Raw genomic sequence first — 19,490 nt, forward strand, 5'->3', positions numbered from 1 at the left:
GAAGCCCAGCTCTGCGCCAGAGGGCGGGGCTCTCCTTACTCCCTGTAACAGATCCAAAGGCCAGTGAAGTCTCCTTAAATCAAGCACAGAACTCGAATGGCCCACGGCCCCGGCCCCCAGGCCGCAGGTCCCAGGGTTGACATTTTATCAGGAGCAGTTGGAAGCAGACAGGCAAGGCCTCCCCCAATGCACACAGGCCTGTAGGTGATGGATCCTGAACACGCCAAACGGTGCTCTTTGGAGATCTGAGCGGATTTCCCGGGAAAGGGGGTCCTTTAGACGAGGGTCTCCTTCTGCAGACCTTGAGTGGGGTTCTGCTCCTGGAACTGGGGGCATGTGCGGGAAGGGCCTGGCTCACGGACCCTGGGGGAGGGCTGAATGGATGTGGCTGTCAGCTTCCCACTGGCCTGGCCAGGAGCACACGGGTTCCCAGGGGATAGTAGTTACGGGCCAGACGCTGTCTACGCGGGGGGAGGCTGGGCTTCAGGGAGTGTCCTTGGGGGTCCAGGAAAGCCTAGAGGGCTCCTGACCGTGCACCATCACGGTGGGCCTGCCTCCCGGGAAGAGGCCCTGTCACCACCTGTGCCCTGGGCTCTGTCTCCACCAGCCACGCCGGCAACAGCCCTGTCCCAGGACACCGCGGCCAGCGAACAAAAGCCATGCTTATCAAAGGAGTTTTTCTTTATTTTCATAATTTAGCTGAATTGACACAAAACTGAATACTGTAAAACAAGGAAAAAAACGCTGTAACGTATCAAATCTCCCAACCTCTGCCCTCGGAAGGTGTCTACACCCACTGTCAAAAGAAACAGGCGAGGGGGTGGTGGTGGGGACGCTGGCGGGCAGCGCAGAGGTGTGCTGGGCCAGGTGACCCTCCCGGGGCCTCCCTCGCTGCCCCGAGGGTGAGCCCAGGCCGCGGAGCTTGGGGCTGGCCATCTTGGGACAGCACGCTGCGCGGGCCGCCTCCTCTGTGATGACAAACCCAAACCTCGGCCAGTCCTTTTACCCCAGGACACACATACCCATAAATTTGTGGTGACTGAAGGTAAATTATACACTCGTGGACATTGAAATGGGTCTTAAATAAATGGATTTTCTCTCCTGTCTTTAGTCTATGGGTGGCTGGAACAGCTTCTATGTAGTTTTTTTTTTTTTTCCTATGTTTTGTTTAGTAGCATAGACCTAGCATAATACTCCTGTTAATTGGACTCTTAGGTAGCATACTTAAGCTGAAACTCAGGAAAATAAAGGGACCTGGCACAGGGTGGACAGGGGAAGGTAAACCGTAACTGTCCCTTATTCGTGGGGCCTGGTGACCCCGTCTTGCAGGAGGGAAGTGGGAAGTGGGGGCTCCCCCCATCCGCCGCTGTCTCCACCCTCTGACATGAAGACTGAGAAAGATAAGGGTGTCCGCTTGAGAAGACGAGGTCGGCTGCAAACTGCCCTCAAGTTGTATGAACGGGAGAGGGGTAAGAAAAAAGGAAACAAAATCCGTTGGAAGAAACGTGATCAAAGGACTGGACACTCCCACAACAGAGCCCCAGGGGGCAGGGACCACCCAACCCAAACCCAGTAAAAGGCAACGGGCCTTTCCGCTGGCACCGGCCAGCATGCCTGTGCCACCCCAGACCTGGTCCTCAGCTCGCTGCCCACAGAGTCCTGCCCCTCGGCGGTGCCGGGCGCCCCTATGTCCGGGGATGCCGGTCCCCCCCGCCCACCCCAGAGACTTCGGGAACCCCCAGCCCCGGCCCACGTTTCACGACGGCCGGGGCTACCGCATGAATTGTTAAATAGGATTTTCTACAAATATACAACATATAAAAACTGTTAAATATATAACTTTCGGCTTTGCAAAATACATTTAATGATCTCTTTCAAACAAGTGTTACTTTCGCTTTCTTTAATTTGCTTTCTGGAGCTAAACGGTGATCGGATGAGACAGCAGTCATGGGAGACCCGACATGCTCTTGGCGAATCCTGGATTATCCCACTATCAGAATGGAGCTGCAGAGAGGCGTGTTTAACTGGTTAAAACAGAAAGTGATTTTAGTACGAGGAAGTCCATCTAAGTACAGAGGAGCAGGTGTGCACAGCGAGCTGTGCTCCCGGCCAGGCGCACCCGCGGGGTCCATGCGGGTCCATCGCCGGCCCTGTGTCCTCCGGCCGCATCCTCCGGCTGCTCGGGGGCCCCGCAGCGTTCGTGGGCTGGGTGCCTCTCCAGCGTTTCTCTGCCCCCGTGCCCCCCAGTCGAACCCAGGGACTCTGATGGTAAGTACGAGTCCGCGTTAAAATAGATTTTGCTCTTTGGTCTATTGAATATACTGAAAGGATAAGAAAATAAAAGCGATTCGGACAGTCTGGGGCACAAGGAGAGGCCACTTCTGCGCCCGAGACTCAGTCCTCCCTGGGCCCGGCGCTGTCCTCCTCTCTCGGGCTGGCTGGGCTGCAGCTGCCTCCGCCTCCTTGTCTGCGGCCGGGAGGGTGGCCAGGCCAGGTTCCAGGGACGCCCGGTGGCGCAGCCCTGCTGTATGTCCCAGGACTGACTCCTCGGGGAGGCCAGACAGACTCAGCTCAGGTGGCCGAGGAAGCAGGCTGTCCTTGACAGGCTAGAGAAGCGGAGGGTGGGCGGGTGGCAGAGGGTGGGTGGCATCCACGACCGACTGAGGATTGTGGCCTCTCCAGGGAGCCAAAGTCACTCCTGGGGCCCCTGTGGGGCTGCGTTTGTCAGGAGACCTGAGGGGCAGAGAAGAGAGCCGTCAGCCTCCGCAGACACCAAGGTTCCTGTCGGGCATGGCGGGAACCCAGAGATCGCCCACGAGGCTGGCCTCGCCCGGACAGCACACTTAAAAGGCGCCAGCAGACTTCCTCGAGGACAAAAACTCGATCTTGGACCCCAGTGCTAGAGGAGAACCCTACGCTTGTCACAGAGGGCAGCCCGGGGGCACCCCCTTCCTCTGCGCTCTGGGTGGGACCCCGCCCTTGGCCATGATGGGGGCACGCACTGGAGCTCCGTCAGCGGCTAGTGTGAGCTGCATGTCCTCTGCCCTGTGCTGGCCAGGGCCTCGGGTCTGGGTGGCATCCAACCGTTTCCCTAACCATGGCTTGCACTGTGCCCTGTACACAGCAGGTACTGCATAACTGCACAGAGCAGAGTGATGGAAACACGTGTGTCTCACCCTTAAAGAGCCCCTGGGAGGCTGCAGAGCTGGGGTGTTCGTGCTGGTTGATGAGGCCCCAAGCACCCACACCCAGGACCCCAGAGTCCCAGGAGATGCGACACAACAGGCCAGCTCACAGCCGTGAAGTGATGTGAGGGTTCCAGCCTCTGCTCTGGGGCAGCGGAGATATCACCTATAAAGTGACGGAAAGCAAGCAGTGTGGTTTCCACAGAGCATCACAGCCTCAGGTGGTGGGACCCGTGACCAGCAGCCTCCCATCCCATGTCCCCGCTGGACCACTGGCTCCCTCGTCCCCTAGGGTGGCCCCAATTTGAGGCAGGGACCCCGAGGCCTGGGGTCCCACAGACAGTATCCTGGTGGCCACTGCCTTTTAGGACCCTGGACCTGGTTCAGGCGCATGGGACTGCCCTCCCCGTACCGACTCCCGGCAGGCCCAGCTCTGCAGGGAGTGGACGGTGTTCTGGGGGTCCCACACACGCCGTGGGGTTGGGACACAGCGGGTGTGATGGCCCGGGAGGGGCCTCTCCAGATGTGCTGGGGGAGACCTCCCCCAGAAAGCCCCTCGCCTCTCCCTGCAGCTGCTCGTCCGCCTCCGGGCTGGTCCCGCGTCTACCCCATCTGGCCTGAGCCCCAGCCCTTTCCCACCTGCCTGCAGCCCCGGTCACACTCCCACCAGGCCCCGCCCATGTCGCAGGCCCCTGTCCCTGTCACGCGGACCACACCATGGCCTCCTGGCTCCTCCCGAGTCCTCAGCCGCTGGGCTGTGTGCAGGCTGTCCGGCTCACACGGGCCCGCTCCCCAGGCCCCACCCTGAGGGCCTCACCCTGCCCGTCTGTCCCGTCCTGTGCTGCAATTAGCCGTCAGGGGCTGTGAGCCAGGCAAGCGCTCCTCACATCTTCACTGTCTTCCCTCGGTGGCCGGCTCTGGGGGAATGTGGACTGACTGCCTCTGGCCTGCCCTCCTCCAGGACAGACAAGGCCCCTCCCCAGGTGGCTGGGCTGCACATCCCACCCCAGCTCTGACAGCGCCTCGGCACTGCATTCAGAGGCCCTGCAAGAACCCTGCTCTCCACCTGCAGCTCCCAGACAGCAGCCAGGAGCCAGGAGGAAGGGCACCTGCCGGACACGACTCAGCTTGGCCCCCCCTCCTCCAAGCCCGTGGCCCTGGAACCCCGAGGCCGGCACAGGGTTCCAAGGAGCAGCTTTGAGAACCTCAGGTTTCCCTGAGGCCCCCGCCGGACCATGCTGTCTCCTCCCCAGCTCTGTGTGGAGCCCGCACACACGGGCGCCCTGAACGCATCAGTGGTGAGGGGGTGTTAACTGGATTTAGGTGTTTCAGGCCCAAGGACACCTAGCAGGTTGATGGCAGAGCTGGACCAGAGCTGAGGGTGTCCACGGAGGGTCAGAGCCCTCTGCCCCCAGCCCCAAGGGACTCAAGGCTGCCTGAGGCTCCAGGTTGGCAGGCGCCCACCCTCTCAGCAGGACTAGGCCCCCCACGGGACTGTGGAAGCAGGGCTGCTGTGGGACCCCAAGGCTGCGAGCACACTCCCCAAGAGAACCTCCACGTGCGGTAGCGGGCGTGCGTGGGCTCAGCCCTCGCTCTGTCTCCGCTGACTGAAGCCCAGCCCAGAATGGGGAGGGCACAGGGAGCAGAGCCAGGGCACGAGGTATCTTTGGTGGGGGGGGGGGGTCACCGTTCCAACCACCGCAGGGTCCTAGCTGCAGATCTCTCTCCACATCTGGCCAGCTGCTTGATCTCAGCCCAGGGACCCTGACCCTGACCCCAGTGGACGCCTCCAGCCCCAGCCTTCCTGAGTTTGGCAAAGGCCTCCTTGCATGGCATGCTCGACCCAGGAGTCCAGGAGTGGTGGTGACCCTCGCCTCACTCGGACCTTGCAGGCCCGCCCGTCCAGGTCCATCGCCCTGCTGACCATAGCACGCGGCAGCCGTCCCCTCCCCGACCTGTCCAGCCACGTCCACGACGGAGACCGTCCAGCACAGTCGCTCACCGGCACCCGAGGGGTTAAAACCAAGAAAGGATGCAATGATTCTACCTTTTCTACCTAAAAAATTGTATAAATTCTTATTTGTAGAGAAACGGGGAAACACATGAGTATTAAAAGAAAATAAAAATCCATCCACGTTTCCATATCAGAAGATATTTGGATAAATTTAGTGTATTTCCTTCACACCCTTTAGAACATACCCATGTGTACGATGAGGGCTGGGTTCCACGTGAACGTCTGCACTGTTTGTGAGAGCAGGTCAGCAGCCTGTTCTGGGCGATCGGCAATTCCTGGGCTGCACACGTGCTCACGGGGCCCCCACTGGATGGACTCCCAGGGACCCGGGCTGTCACAGTGCCCACCGCGCCCCGCCTGGGGGGCTGCTTCTCGTCGTCTGTGAGCTGAGATGGCAGAGGCTTCACGTCCGCCTTAATTCGACAGAAGAGAAGCAGGATTTGGTTGAGGGCTCATCTTCACGTCTCCTGACGACCAGAGGAGTAGAATAATCTTGCCAACGTGGTCCCCGGCCACTCGCACCGGCCCGTCTTGTCAGTTCATCTGCTCAGGTCTTGTATTTCTTACTGATCCGAACAAGACCGCATGTATAATCTCAGCTGCGCCCATGTGCACAGGCCAGGGAGAGTCCTGGGCACGTTAACTGTAGGCCTGTCTCCCAGCTTGGTCCACCCTTAGCTTTCATTCATGGTGCATCACACACATGGAGGTTTTCGTCTGCGGGGAGTAAGCACGGCTGATGTTCCATTAGGATGCCCTCACGGCTTGAAGCAATGCAGTCACTACATACGTTCTAGTGATTTCTTACAGTCACAGGTGCTTGCCCCTGTAGGTTCCCCATCCTTGTGGGGGGGGGTCTCCACTTCCCTCCACGCACCCTGGCCTCTGGCGCTTCCTGCCCCTGGTGGGTGGGTGGGGAGGGCTGGATACAGGCCCCTGTCTGCGCTGGCCAGTTCCCCCAGTCAGGCCAGCCTAGAGACAGAACCCCTGAGCCCAGTGGGTCTGGAGGAACACAGAGGCCCGTCCAGCTAACTTCCGAGCCCTGGATGTCTGCTGCTTTCTCCTGCCAGGCCCAGGCTAAGTGGGGAGGGAGGTAGGCCCAGAGCTGCCCGGAGAGGGTGGGCTGTCACCGGACCCCCCAGGCCAGAGCTCAGACACTCTCTGAGGCCTTTGTTGTCAGACCCTGGGCCTAGCTGCCCCCGGCACCTGCCTGGCTGTCAGGAACGGACAGGCAGCCTGATGTCCACAGTGGCTGTGCTCGGATGGGACCCAAGTCCCGACCCAGCCAACAGCCGAGTGCTGGCTGCCAGCTCGTCGCCAGGCCTCGTGACCAGAGAAGAGGCCTGGAAGTCTGGTTTGCAGCCCAGAAAAGTAGTCAGAATGGCCAGGACAAGCTCCAGCAGAGCCACACAGGCTTTGGAGAAGCCAGCAGAGCCCTTCTGGCCCCAGAGAAGCGTTTCCAGCTGGGGAAGCACACGGCCGAGGCCCACCTCGGGCCTCACAGGGGTCCCCGCTCAGGGCCCTGTGCTGGTCCTCACAGCTCACTGGAAAGCCAGCGCTGGGCTGGTCCCTGCAGGTGGCAGGACGTTTCCGTGCTGGGAAGCGACCCACTGGTCTCTGGCACCCTTCCGCAGGGAGCGTCTTCTCAAGACAATCGGCCAGACCCCCCGGGGACACCCAGGAAGCAGCCCCTGCTCTCCTTCAGGCTTCCCCCTCCCCCCCCGACCCTCGCCTGGGATCCTGAGCCCCAGGATGACCAATGAGAAGTGAGTCATGTCTCATCCACGTGGCCCTTACATCCCACCTGCTCAGGGACACGCGGGACCAGTGACCAGGACCCCGGGCCTGGCGGGACCATGACAGCCACCTGGCCGGATGCTTGGGCTGTGTCATGCGGGCCCTGCTGGATCCCTGTCTCTGGAGAGGGCATCCAACCCGGGGTCCCCTCCCCATCCGTGCACCTGAGGGTCCTTGTGGCCACGTCCTCCCCCTCTCTGGTGAAGGCTCCCGTGTAGGGGTTTCCCTGCTCCACTGGCCCCAGGATTCTCCCAGACCTGCCTGCCCCCCTGGACAGTCACTAAGCAGCCCTGCGACTCCAACCCCGAGCTGAGCTTGACCAAGAAACTCAACGTGGGCCCCGGCTCCTTGGAGGGCCCTGAGCTTTGCCAGAGCTGGCCTCCCAGAGGGCACCTGCTCGCCCTGGTTATACATTTCTTACGGGTCAGATCTGTCACTGCACTGGGGGTCTCCCCAAACCCCCGTGGGTTCCTTCAGGGCTGGGGTCACCTCCTTCCCCTCTGAACTGGGCAGTGACACCCGCTCTGAGTCCCTGTCCTGCTGACCATGGCTTGGTATGCAACATTGCCCAGACACCCTTTGACCACATGGCTTTAGGACCTTCTACCCCAGTGGGAACAGAGGCCCAGGGAGGCAAAGCGGCCGGTCCCAGGTGACTGTCAAGGCTCCAACACCCCGCTTTTGCTGCCAGGGAGCTGTCCTCAACTCTGCTCTCCCCACCAGAGGGGCTTTCTGGGAGCTGCACCCAGCGTCCTGAATCCCGGTGGTCAGTGCCACTGCTCTCCTGGTGTGTGGAGATCCAGAGTGTCCTGGGGTCGCAGCCTCTGTGTGACCGCCTGGTGGCCCTGGGCCTGGAAAGCAGCCGGCACTCAGCGGGCTCCAGCTCTGCGCATGGCCGTCCAACACCCCAAGGTCATGGGCTGCGTCCTCGGGGTCTGTGGCTATTTCTCTGGGACTCCGCCCCTGAGGTGGACAGAGCTGGTCTCAGGGTCACCTCGCCTTGCACGCTGGACACAGGAGCCGGCCCAGCACTGCCCGTGTCCCCTGCGGTCACTGGGCTCAGTGGACAGAGCCTCTCAGTTAGTGGCGAGAGCCCCGGGAGTGTTTGGTCTGAGGACTGAGCTGTGGACATGCCCGGAGTTCCTGTCCAGGGCAGTCCTTCCCCTGGCCAAGGAAAGCACATCTTCCGAAGTGACGAGGAGGTTTTTCTTGGTATTTGGACGCTATAAAGCATCGTTTATAAAACAAAAGGAAACTTTCCAGCCCTGTGAGTCCCCTGAGTGATATTCCCTTTTCCTCTAAAAGTTTCCGTTTGCCTTTGGGGCAGGATGAGTCTTCTGTTTAAAGAGCACAATGTTCTGGACTGAAAGCCCTGAACAAAAGGTTCTAACGGACAGCGGAGACGTAGAGACTGTGGAGACGTAGAAACTGCGGGGCAGCGAGATGACCGTGGCCTGCGTGAGAGAGCTTGCCCATGAAGGCTGCTACCACGGAGAAAGTAAAGACAACCTGGGGAGAAGCTCCTGGAAAGGCTGTGCATCATCCCATCGATGCCCAGCCAGCCATGTGATTGAGTTTCTGGGACCATTTCCTGACCTTATCCGGCCAGTTCACACCCGAGGAGTGTGGTTAACTGACTCCTGAGCCTGGGATGTCCCAGACGCCCGAGGAGGGAGGGCACACGATCGTCCACAGAGGGGCCCTGGCTGCTCAGACACGTCCCCCTCTGCCCTGCTGTGAGGGAGGAGACGACCGGTCACCTGGAGACCCAAGGCCCTGTGAAAACTCGCACTGGCGTCTAGCACGCAGGCGGGGAGACTGGACAGAGAGATGCGGCACCTCGAACGGCGGGGCCGGTGACAAAGTGGGGGCGGGCAGCACGAGGGCCAAGGCGTGGTCTGAGGATGCCCAGCGTGAGAGAGCAGGGCCCCAGTCCCTCCCCGCCCCTCGAGCACCAACCCAGCTGCCCCGGACGCACCTGTGTCTTGTCACTGTGGCTGCTTCTAAGGACCTCTGTCCCCCACCCAATCTTCATCACTCCTCTGCCACCATCTAGGGGCTGCTAAACGCCAAGAAGAATGACAACTACGCCACCTCCTGATATTTAGGGGTCCTTAGTAGGCAAGGAGTGGAGGGTCTCGTCTCCTGGAGCCCACAGCACAGCAAGGTCACGTGAACTGCCCCCAAACAGGGAGCACAGCCCTGATGACATGGAACATGCCCGGCCCATGACACTCTGGGGAATCTGCAGGGCTGAGGGCTGTGGACAGTGCCTGGCGGGACCTTGCTGAGCCAGTTCTGAAGGGCCAGGCCACGACGGTGCCACGTAGGAGAGAAGCCGGGGAGGGGATAGAGCGGGGCAGGCGGACAGGGGAAGCCTGGGTGGGGTGCTGAGGGCCCTCTCAGCCGGAGGGGCAGCTCCGCCCCTGCCCTGTGGCCTCAGGACACGTCCCCTTGTGCTTAGGAAGCAGCGTGGAGACCCCGGCCCTGCACCAGGCAGAGCAGACGGGCCCCTCCGTGCGCCATTATCTTCGCGGCCCCGCCAGGGCCCGGGTCTGGAATTCCCAGGGCGGCACAGCCAACGGGGACGCGCCGGGTCTGACCCCGGGACCCCCCTTCTTCCATCCTCACACCGCAGCCCTTGGCGAGGGCTCGGGTGACCACATCTGCCCTGCAGCCTCAGCACCGGCCGGAGCGGGTCTCTCCTCCTGGGGTCCCTGGCTAACAAAGCCTCCACTTGGCTTCAATCAGCCTAAGCCACTCATCTCCCAGGGCCTGAGGAGACAGACCGCAGCCCTCGCTGGGCTGATGGGGAGCCGGCAAAGGCTGGGAGGGCCGTCTGGAGTGAACCATAAAGGGTCGGCATGTCTGGGTGCTCACTGACCTCCCCCTTGCAAAGCGGGCCCTGCGGGTCGGAGGACAGGAGCGGATTCAGCGTCCGCTCACCCGGGGCGAGGCTGCTGCCACGGACCATAGGGTGACTGGACCTCAGGGGATGAAGGGACAAGGGCGCAGCAAGTGCCAGGCAGGGGCTCAGCGCTGACATGGGGGTCCCAGCAGAACGAGGAGAAGACCTGAGAGCAAGAGCTTAGGATAAACCCGGGGGTGGCCAGAACCACCACAAGCCCCGCACCCCGCACCTGTCGTAAGCTGCTTCTTAGGCTTTATGGATCTGAGCAGGGAGCCCGAAGATGAGATACCAGCTCTGGGTGCAGCCGGGCTGCTCCAGGCATCTCACCTGTCCTCGCCATTAATGCATCTGCCAGTCAGTCACCACTAGGATGCAGCATCTGGTCGTGAGGGACCGGGGACCAGGCAGCAGATTGCTCTAACCAGGGCATCAAGTGATGTGGGATGGCACAGACAGTGCAGCCCTTCTGTGCCATGAGGCAGAGAGCTGCCAGGGCCCTCTGGGGGAAGGTTTGTGCTGTTCTATTTAGCTTTTATAGACAACCAGACTGGAGTGTCCTTACTTTAGGCAAGCTGATAGCTGTAATAATACATATTTATTGTGTAGCTAAATGGTCTAGCTTCTCTTTCTAAAAAAAAATACTGTTTCTTGATTCTGATGTGGGAAAATTATGTCTATCTTTAGAACCATTTATTTATTTTCTTTGGCTCATGACTCGTTCTTGGAGTCTGTCTTCTGAGAGAAGTTTCTGGGAAGTCTGCACCAGGCTGCGTCCCAGCGTGGTGGGGTTCTGAGGGGGGCTGGGTCCTAGTGGACCGCAGTTTCTATTCCTGTTGAGCTGCCTCATTATGGACAAGCTGTGTTGTTTCCTCCTCCGGGAGGGAAGAAAGCATTCTGGGGCCTCTGGCTTTGGATCAGGAACGCTAGGATCCAGGTCCAGTCCTGATACAAGGGATGGCTCCGGTTATAAGGCCCCTGTAAAAGGAGGAGGGGTGACTGAGAATTCATGCCACAGAAGCAAAATCACCCCTGAGCCTCGAATTCCGAACAGGGGCAGATCAGGGGCCATGCTGGGCTGTCCCTGTGATGGCAAATTCACCCTTGGCTCTGAAGGGTGATCAGCAAGTAGCCATTAACGCAATGATCCAGACCCTGTTTACTGGATGGTCCTGTGGTGAGTGACCGCCCAGCACACCCTTCATCAGGGGCTTTACCAACTCCAAGGGCCTTGTCCCCAGCTTTTCTGTGATGAGAAGCCATATTGAAAAAAAGAGTTACAAAGGCCTCAGAGATGTCGGGGGGGTTGATTAAATGTCCAGTGATACAAGGGTCCCAACAAAACTGACAACAGCCTCCATGGGCATTTGTAAAAGAATGTCGATGCAAGTGTGTGCATGTGTGTGGAGATGTGTGCATGTGAGTGTATGTGCATTTATGTCGATGTGTGTGCAGGTGTGTGGAATTGTGTGCATGTGTGAGTATGTGTACATGTGTGTGCACGTGTGTACCTGCTGGACAACTCCCTGCCCGGCCCTGGAGGCCTGTGGAGGGTTGTTCTGACTCAGGTCTCAGAGGGGGCGGAGGGCTGTGGTCCAGGACCCTGGCAGCAACTGCCTCCCTGGGGTCACCCCAGTGTGCGTTTCCTGCCCCACCATTGCCCCCTCCCTACAGCCTGGGGTCTGTCACTGGTGCGATTTGGGGTCTTAGGAAGGACCCCATTGAGACAGGTCTGGGTTTGAATCTCAGCTGGGCTCTTCCTGTCCTGCGGCCTCAGGAAAGGGGCTTGGCTGCCACAGCCTCAGTTTCCACATCCACTAAATGGGGGCCTGAAACGGGAGCACCCAGGGGCACAGTTTCCCCCTTTTCACGGGAGTAGAGGCTGTGAGCAGAGCATGGCTGCCGTCCGACAGCCTCACCCAGGACCACTGCATTTTCTTCTGCACGGCACCCGCATGTCTGCAGAACTGGGGCCTGACGGTGCTTTGTCTAGGCTCCTCTGGGTTTATACGGCCTCTGAACAAATAAAGGGATACTGGTCTCCTCGTCCTAAATAAAGTGATGGTGCTCGTAATAGGATTTCACTGAGAATGGAGGTTTACTGAGGACATCCATTAGGTGTTGCAAAGCCCCGCTGCAGCCCAGGCCTCCTTCTCTTAGGAAAGCAGCCCTACACAGCCCAGGGCCCGCCTCGAGCAGCCGTGGATTTGTCCCCTGGCCGAGCAGCATGCCCACGCCGCACAGGGCAGCTAGCAAGATTATGGAAATAAACCACACGGCATGTGAGGATGGGCAAGCAAGATGAGATAAAGGATGCAGAGACAGACGGCTTTCCAGACCTGGAGGGACTCTGCGTTCACACCATCTCCTAAGTACCTATAAGTTCTTACTCCACTTTCTACAAATGAAAGCAGAACACAGAGGTGGTGCCAATGCAAGAATGTCAGGGGGACCCCACCAGGGGAGCCACGCTAATGAAATGCAACACAGCCACGAGGTGACACCGGGGACGGAGGCCACAGGCCACCCTCAGAACCCACCCACCTCCCAGGGTCAGGCCACGGCCTGGCGAGGAGTGAGGTGACCTCTAGGGACAGCCGAAAGGAAACGGGCCTCAGTCCTATAGTGCCAGGGACCTGAATTCTGCCATGCACCGAGTGAACCTGGGCAGGGCTCTTTCCCGGAGCCTCAGGTGAGACGCAGCCCGGCCCACACCTGGGTTTCTGCCCTGTGGGACCTGGGCCGAGACCCCGGCCACGCGGTGCTGGATGTCTGACTGCTGAGCTGTGAGATGGCAAAGGCTCTCCGTCACCAAATGCGCAGCAGCACAAAAAATTCATCCACCCCGAGCCAGGCTCCTTGGCCCCAGCCCCACATAGGGGCCTCCAGCTCCATCTACCCCGAAGGCGGGTGGGTGTCTGAGTCCTGGGTGAGGGAAGTGGCTGAGAGCCCCACTTGGCCCGAGGGAGGCCGGCATCCCTGCAGCATCCTGTCCAGGTGCTGCCCGGCCCCCGCGGGGAGGTGCCTCCACTGGACGGGGCCTCCAGGCTGAGACCAGCCTGTGCCCCTCACGGGTCACACTTGTTCCAGTCCAGCTCCACTTATGACCTTGATGCTGCCAGGGTCACGTCTCCCTGGCGGGCCAGCCTCAGCCCAAGCCACCTCCAGCTCTGCAGGGGGCTGCCCTCGACCTCCCCACGGGCTCAACTGCCCTGGGAACAGCCGGCTCGCCAGGCGGCTTTTCTAAAGGGAGTGTGGATGGTGCAGGCCGGCCTCGGATCCCTGTCTGCTTTGTCTCCTGGCAGAGTCAGCCTCTGACGTCCCATCCACCCCCTCCGCCAATCCCAGCAACTAGAGCCCGGCCGGCATCGCAGGATGATGGCCTCGGCCACCACAGCTCGCGGCCGACCCACCGTCCCAAGTTCACAGGCGACGTCTGGCGATGACGGGGTTGGGGTCGGGGGGGGGGGGGGGGGGACTGGTTAGGATTAAGGCATGGGTTAGGGTAAGGCTTCGGATCGGGGTTGGGGTCGGGGGGGGGGGTGGAGGTGTGTCCTCAGAGGTGTCATCGGACATGCTCTCCCCAACACCTGGCCGTCCACGGCGGCGAGGGAGGCCCCGCGTGCCCGGGAAGCTCAGGGTCAAACCCCTTCCCTGCACCGCCTCCTGTGTCCACTTTCAGGGGCTGGGCAGGTCACCTGCTGGGCCCAGGCAGGCTCTTCACGGTGCCACACGTCGGCAGAGGGGGCGGTGGTCCCGTCAGGCCGCTGTCAGTCAGAGGAGTCCCAAGACCGGGCCGAGGACAAACCCTTTCTTGTTCAAATATCCACCCACATCCGTCTGCTAACAGCGGCTTCACGGAGGGACACTCACAGCCCAGACCGTGTGCCCTCCTACAGGGTCAAGTCAGTGGTTTTGCTCTATTCAGAGCTGTGCAGCCATCACCACAGTCAACTTAGAACATTTCTATCCCCCCAAACTACACTCGTCAGCAGTGACGCCCCCATCCCAGCCCGGGAGTTCCCCCGGGAGAGGGATCCTGAGTCACGCGGTAGCTCCGTGTCTCACTTTTTGAGCAAATGCCAGACTGTTTTCCCGAGGGTCTGAAACATGCATTTCTGATTCTCTTGATGACATACTGCCCAGCACGTCCCAGAAAGACTGGCAAATTCACATGCTTATAACCAGCATCCTTCATGAGGCCTCAACGTGAAGGTAAAGAAATGAACACCAACCACGGCGAGTCCCGAGGGGCAGCGCCCATTCGTGTTTCAGCTGCTGACCCCCGACGGAGAATCTCTCACCACACCTTGTCCCTACTTCGTGTTTCAGGAACTTTCCACCCCTGGGCTGTGTGCCTTTTCGTCTGCCTGCTGCCCCCAGCCCCGGGGTTAGAAACCAGCTCCTGCCGGGCGGGTCCCCCGACGCCCACCTTGCCATCTGCCTCTGTTCTCGGAAGGTGAGCTGGACTTTCAGAAGTTTGGGATATCCAGGCGAGGCAGGGCTGCCCCTTGAAGGCGGGCCTAGCGTGGGTCTCTCGGTCACTGGGTGGCCTGCAGAAGGCCTCAGTGTTCTCATCTGTAAAATGGGGTGGTAACAGAGCACGGCCCACGGTGGCCGTCAGCCTGAGTAGGTCGACCTGTGCACGTGCTCAGAACAGCATAGGCGAATGTCTGCGATCATCACTGATTCTTACTATTTTCAGGCTCATGGACCGTTTCAGCATCCTTCCTCCGCCTGAACTCAAATGTCCACCTGGACTTGTCCTTAACCACCTCGTGGTTTCATGTGTCGCATTACAGTCTGTAACCCCTAGGGAATTGAATTTGGAACATGGTGTGAGGTAAGGATGCAAGTTGAATTTCCCCCAAGTATGAAGCCGGTTTTCCCAGCATCTGTTGCTGGGGGCTGCCCCTTCCGCACTGTACCCCCAGTCCGTGCCCACCAACACCCAGGTTCATCTCAGGACCACGTGGTCTGGTTCATGGGTCAGAAAGAACAGCAGAAGAGCCAACATCTTCTCCGGTTTTAATTGTATCCTGGGCACTTTGCCAGACAGGGTCCGCTGTTAACTCGGGAGGGGGGTGAGGGGCAGAACCAAGCAGTGGCTGCATCACCCAGGGCTGAGCTGCTCACAAAGCTCTCTTACCCCCTTGTCCATCCCCAGCAGGAGGTGGACACTGGGGCATGTCCCAAAGCCTTCCTACTTTGATGAGTCCCACCCAATATAAAATGTGAAATCATGTTGTAATGTTCCAGAAAAACTCACTGGAGATTTCATTGAAACTGTATTAAATCTAAGCATCAAATTTGAAAGAATAGACAACCTCATAACATTTAGACAATCCCTCACCTTATCAAAGTATGTGACACCTTTCTATTCATTTATTCAAGTCTTTTTAAGTCTCCCATGGGGAGGTTTTGCCATTATCTTCATAGGTGCCTTTTCTTACCAAAGTTATTTCGAGTTATTTTATGTTTTCTCCTGCTACTAACAGAGCTCTCCCCTCTTTCTTTCTTACTTTTATTTCACTTATTTATTGTAATTAAATCATTACACATACTTGCTTGGAGGTGAGAACACACAGGCTTTTGTCCAGTCTCTCTTTCATGTGCCAGCAGGCATTTTTCTTCCTTAAAGCTGCCTACAAATTTCACCTCCCGTTTTCACCTCCTAAATGACACTTGTGTTCAAGCTACTGCTGACTCCATGCCCTGGCCCTCAGGGTTGATAAGCCTTTATTAATCTAGTCTGGGGTTGGCAAACTTGGGCTAGCAAGGGCCGGGTAGCGTATATTTTCAACTTTGAGGGCCATAAAAGTCTTTCTGCAAAGGCTCAACTCTGCCATTGCAGTGTGAATGCATGCCTAGACAATATGTGAGTGAATAAGCAAGGCTGTGTGCCAATAAAACTTTATTTAAAAAAATAGGTGGGGGGGGCCAGATTTGGTGAGCAGGTGGTAGTCGTCCGACCTCTGACCTAGACCAGAGCTTGTTTGTGTCTATGAAAGCTTACAGTTGAACACAAGTAGAGAAACTTCTATGTTCATAACTGGTCCAATTTAATAAATTTTCTAATTAGTTTTCAAGGCATTTCAGGTGATTCTCCAGAGTTTTGGAAATACCTGTTTATTTACCTTCTGTAAGTAATAATGATTACATTTTCTCATATCAAATAGTTGTGTGAGTTCATTTGCCAGAACTTCCAAAAAATAACAAGTTCCCGGGTGACTGCAGGCTAGCCTCACGACAGCCAGCCTGGGCCTCAGCCCTGGCATAGACAGGGCGGGGTCCATCTTCAGTGCAATGGCAGCTTTGGTTTTGGGGGGAACACTGGGTTCCAGGGAGAGCCCACCTTCTCTTCCAGGTTAGCCTGGAGGTCTGTGACCATCATTCTTTTGATATTTTTCTGAGGAATAAATACAGGGTCTGTCTGGTCCCTTTTTCTGCATCTTTTGAATCAGAACACACATTTTATTTGATCTCCTTATAGGGCTTTTCGTTCTACCTGATTCTGAAATATTAAAGTATATTTACATTTCTTATATAAAGCTACTGTGTAGTGGTCCCCTTTTTTTTTTTGTGGTTCTTTTAAAGGACTGCAGAAATCAGTCTGCTGTTATTTTATGCAGGTGCAGGTGACATATGTCCCAATCACTACTCCCACCAGGGGCAGGGACCCCAGAGATTTATCTGCATCCTGCAAACAATGCCAGGTCCTAGAGGGCCTCGGGGTGCTTTGCTGAAGGATTTCTGTGCCAGGCAGGGCTCCCAGCCCACAGCACAGACTCAAAAGTCTTTATTGAACCAAATGACTTTCTGGGTATTTTTCTAATTTGGGGGACCTTTCCAGCATCAGGGTTTCACTAGTTCCTAAAATGAACTGGGTAATTTTCCACATTTTCCAGTTGGCGGGGAAGAGACACCTGTACGCAGAACGCTTTCAAGTACATGCCAGTTAAAACATCTCCGTCTGCAACTTTTGCTGGAGAATATTAACATTTTCCTACCCCTTTATTTTTGGTCATCCCCCTTCCCCAGAAAATCATATCTTTAATCAAATTTCCATATGTAGTGATCAGTGGGCTATAGCTATGCATGCACTCAAATAATTTGAGGCCCCAACGCAGGCTGATTTTCCCTTCTTCCTTTCAGAACTATTTTCTAACATAAAAGAAAATCTACACATGACAGAAGTAAAAATGCATTTTTATAGTTTTGCCAGCGATGCAACGATTAGTTCCATGCCTTTAAAAAAATCATTAATATTTCTTTTTCATCTTTACAGGTTTTCTCCAATCTTTCTGAGGGTGGCTTTTTCCATAGCTTGGTTTCTTCATTTTCGTTCTTTCTGAGTTAACAATAAAGTTATTTAAGACACAAGTATACCGACGAGTCCATCCTTCCCTGTACCCACAGGTGCACTATCTTATTCTCGTCACAATTTAAATGAGATTTAACGGTCAGTCAGATGCGTACACTGTATCGTCCAGTAAGTGCTGGGCCGCGTGATGGTGTTGACGTTCTAACTCCGTCAACCTTACAGCAGCCCTAGGTAGCAGGGCATAGCACTTTGCCCATTTTATAGATGTGGAGACGGAGGCACAGAGAGCAAGGTCACGTGTTCTGAGTTAAGCAGATCACAATTGTTTTGCCCGGGAGCGGAGCTGGAAAGACTGACCTCACACCTGCATGTGACTCGTGGGTCGGTCTGCATGTTTTATTTCATCCTTCAACCAACAAATTACAGGAAGGTTCTGGTTGCTAGGGTTAAGGTTATTATTTTGGGTATAGTTTTAAATGTATCGCATTGTGGTTGGAAAAGAAAGTTGGCACATGTCTCCTCTTAGGTTAGTTAGTAACCTGGATTATGGATATTTTTGTAAATTTCATAAATAACAGAAAATTAGAAGCAGCCTATTTGTATGTTATAATGTTCACTATGTTGCTACAAATTCAACCTTGGTCATTTCATTTTTCAAAAGATCTATGCTCTGGTTCTTTTTATTGTTGTTATCAGTGGTGTTTACTTGACCTTAACACAGATTTAAGAGCTGTTTAAATTCCAACCAAAAATTGTGTTTCTGATCAATTTGTTTATTTGTACTTGGGTTTGCTTCCTGTAAACTTATGTTAATCAGTACATAAAGGTTTCTGTGATACTTGTACTAGTTTGAACTGTAATGGATCAGTATGTGTCAATAACTATATACACATCTTAAATGTATCAATGTATGCCACCATATTGTTCCAATTTAATCACTTTACCTACTGATTTCCTTTCCATTTCATTTGCCTAGTAACTTTGTTTATTATTTGCTTTTAAACTTTTTGGTTTGTTTGTAGGACTGCCCTTAGAAGGCAACACATATTTGACTATTTAAAAAACCTGATTTGATAGTCTCTGCCTTTTAGAAGAGAAGGTTAACCCATTTACATTTATTGTCACCACTGAGGCTGCATTTCTATCTTGATCAGCATGTTCCACACTGATTTCTGGTTCTGCTCCTTCCATGGTTCATTTCCTTACACACAGTTTTACTCGCTTTTTCTTTCACTGTAGTTTAGGAGAAATCATGTTCTTGTTTCTATTAGTGGTGGCCTTTATGTTAATCAAATGCACTTTTAATGATTAAGCCATTTCCCTAGTGATGTAAGTTCTTTCTTTCCATGAAGAGACATTAAGTGACTCTTTTCTTCGTCTGCAGCTGCCCCCCTGCAGCTGTTGTCAATTTAACCAGAAGTTACAAATCAGATTATACAAAAATAGTCTTCACAACATACAGAGTACATTAAATAACAGTGTTGCCAATTTTGTGTTCAACTGCATAACCACAGTTACAGGAATAATTTATATCTAAGCTCCATGTAGTTAATTGGTATCTAGTCACCACTGATCTTCTTACATATGACCTATGACCTTTCCGAGGTCATCAGCCACTCATTCGTATTTCTTTGATTGGCTCCAGGGCATCTTTCATTGACTCTTTCAGGAAACGTATGTGGGTGGTACACTTTCTAAAACCTTGCAAATGTAAAGCCATCCTGTTTACTCCCTGTGTCCAAAACAACAACCAGAAATAGGACTGAACTCGCAAGTAAAAGTATTTTTTGACAAATCCCTGGAGATGGTCCTGTCCTTCACTCTGGTTCTGGGTCTCCTGGGTTTGGGGTGGCTTGTCTGTGCCTTCAGAGGTCTATGGACTTGTCCTCCTGCCTTCATTGTTTTCTCCAATACAACCTGGATGATTAGAGAGTTTTCCTTCACTCTTCCACAGATATTGCCATGGATGCTTGGGTCCCAGATGCTTTTATTCTGCTTTAATTGGGGGTTTTCCCTGGCTTAGGAAAGCTTCTTGGCAACTCTCTCTTTTCACCTTAACATGGTTATTCTTTGTTCTTGCCACGTGGCTCCCTGCAGCGGCGTCCACTTTCCCAGGTTGGATTTCTGTCCTCTGTCTTCTGTACTTACAACTTCTCTCTCTTTGGCTTCATTTCCTGGGTCTCCTATGAACTGCCTCTTGGTTTAAGGTTGGTTCACATCCCTGTGTTGATTCTCTGCAGTGACATGTCCATTATCTGCAGC

At 55.5% G+C, this 19,490-nt stretch overlaps 1 protein-coding gene across 1 annotated transcript in view; it reads right to left on the reverse strand.

Annotated features, from left to right (window-relative positions):
• Positions 1-1,840: 1,840 nt before the first annotated feature.
• The window catches only part of TAFA5 (TAFA chemokine like family member 5), a 205,701-nt gene continuing 188,051 nt past the window's right edge, over positions 1,841-19,490 (reverse strand). Inside the window, exon 4 of the mRNA XM_007453899.1 lies at positions 1,841-2,733. Coding sequence (XP_007453961.1) covers positions 2,725-2,733 — 9 coding nt within the window. The 3' untranslated portion in view covers positions 1,841-2,724. The remainder of the gene's footprint in view (positions 2,734-19,490) is intronic.

The sequence above is a fragment of the Lipotes vexillifer genome, unplaced genomic scaffold (assembly GCF_000442215.2).
Source record: "Lipotes vexillifer unplaced genomic scaffold, Lipotes_vexillifer_v1.1 scaffold382, whole genome shotgun sequence".
NCBI classification, from domain to species: Eukaryota; Metazoa; Chordata; class Mammalia; order Artiodactyla; family Lipotidae; genus Lipotes; species Lipotes vexillifer.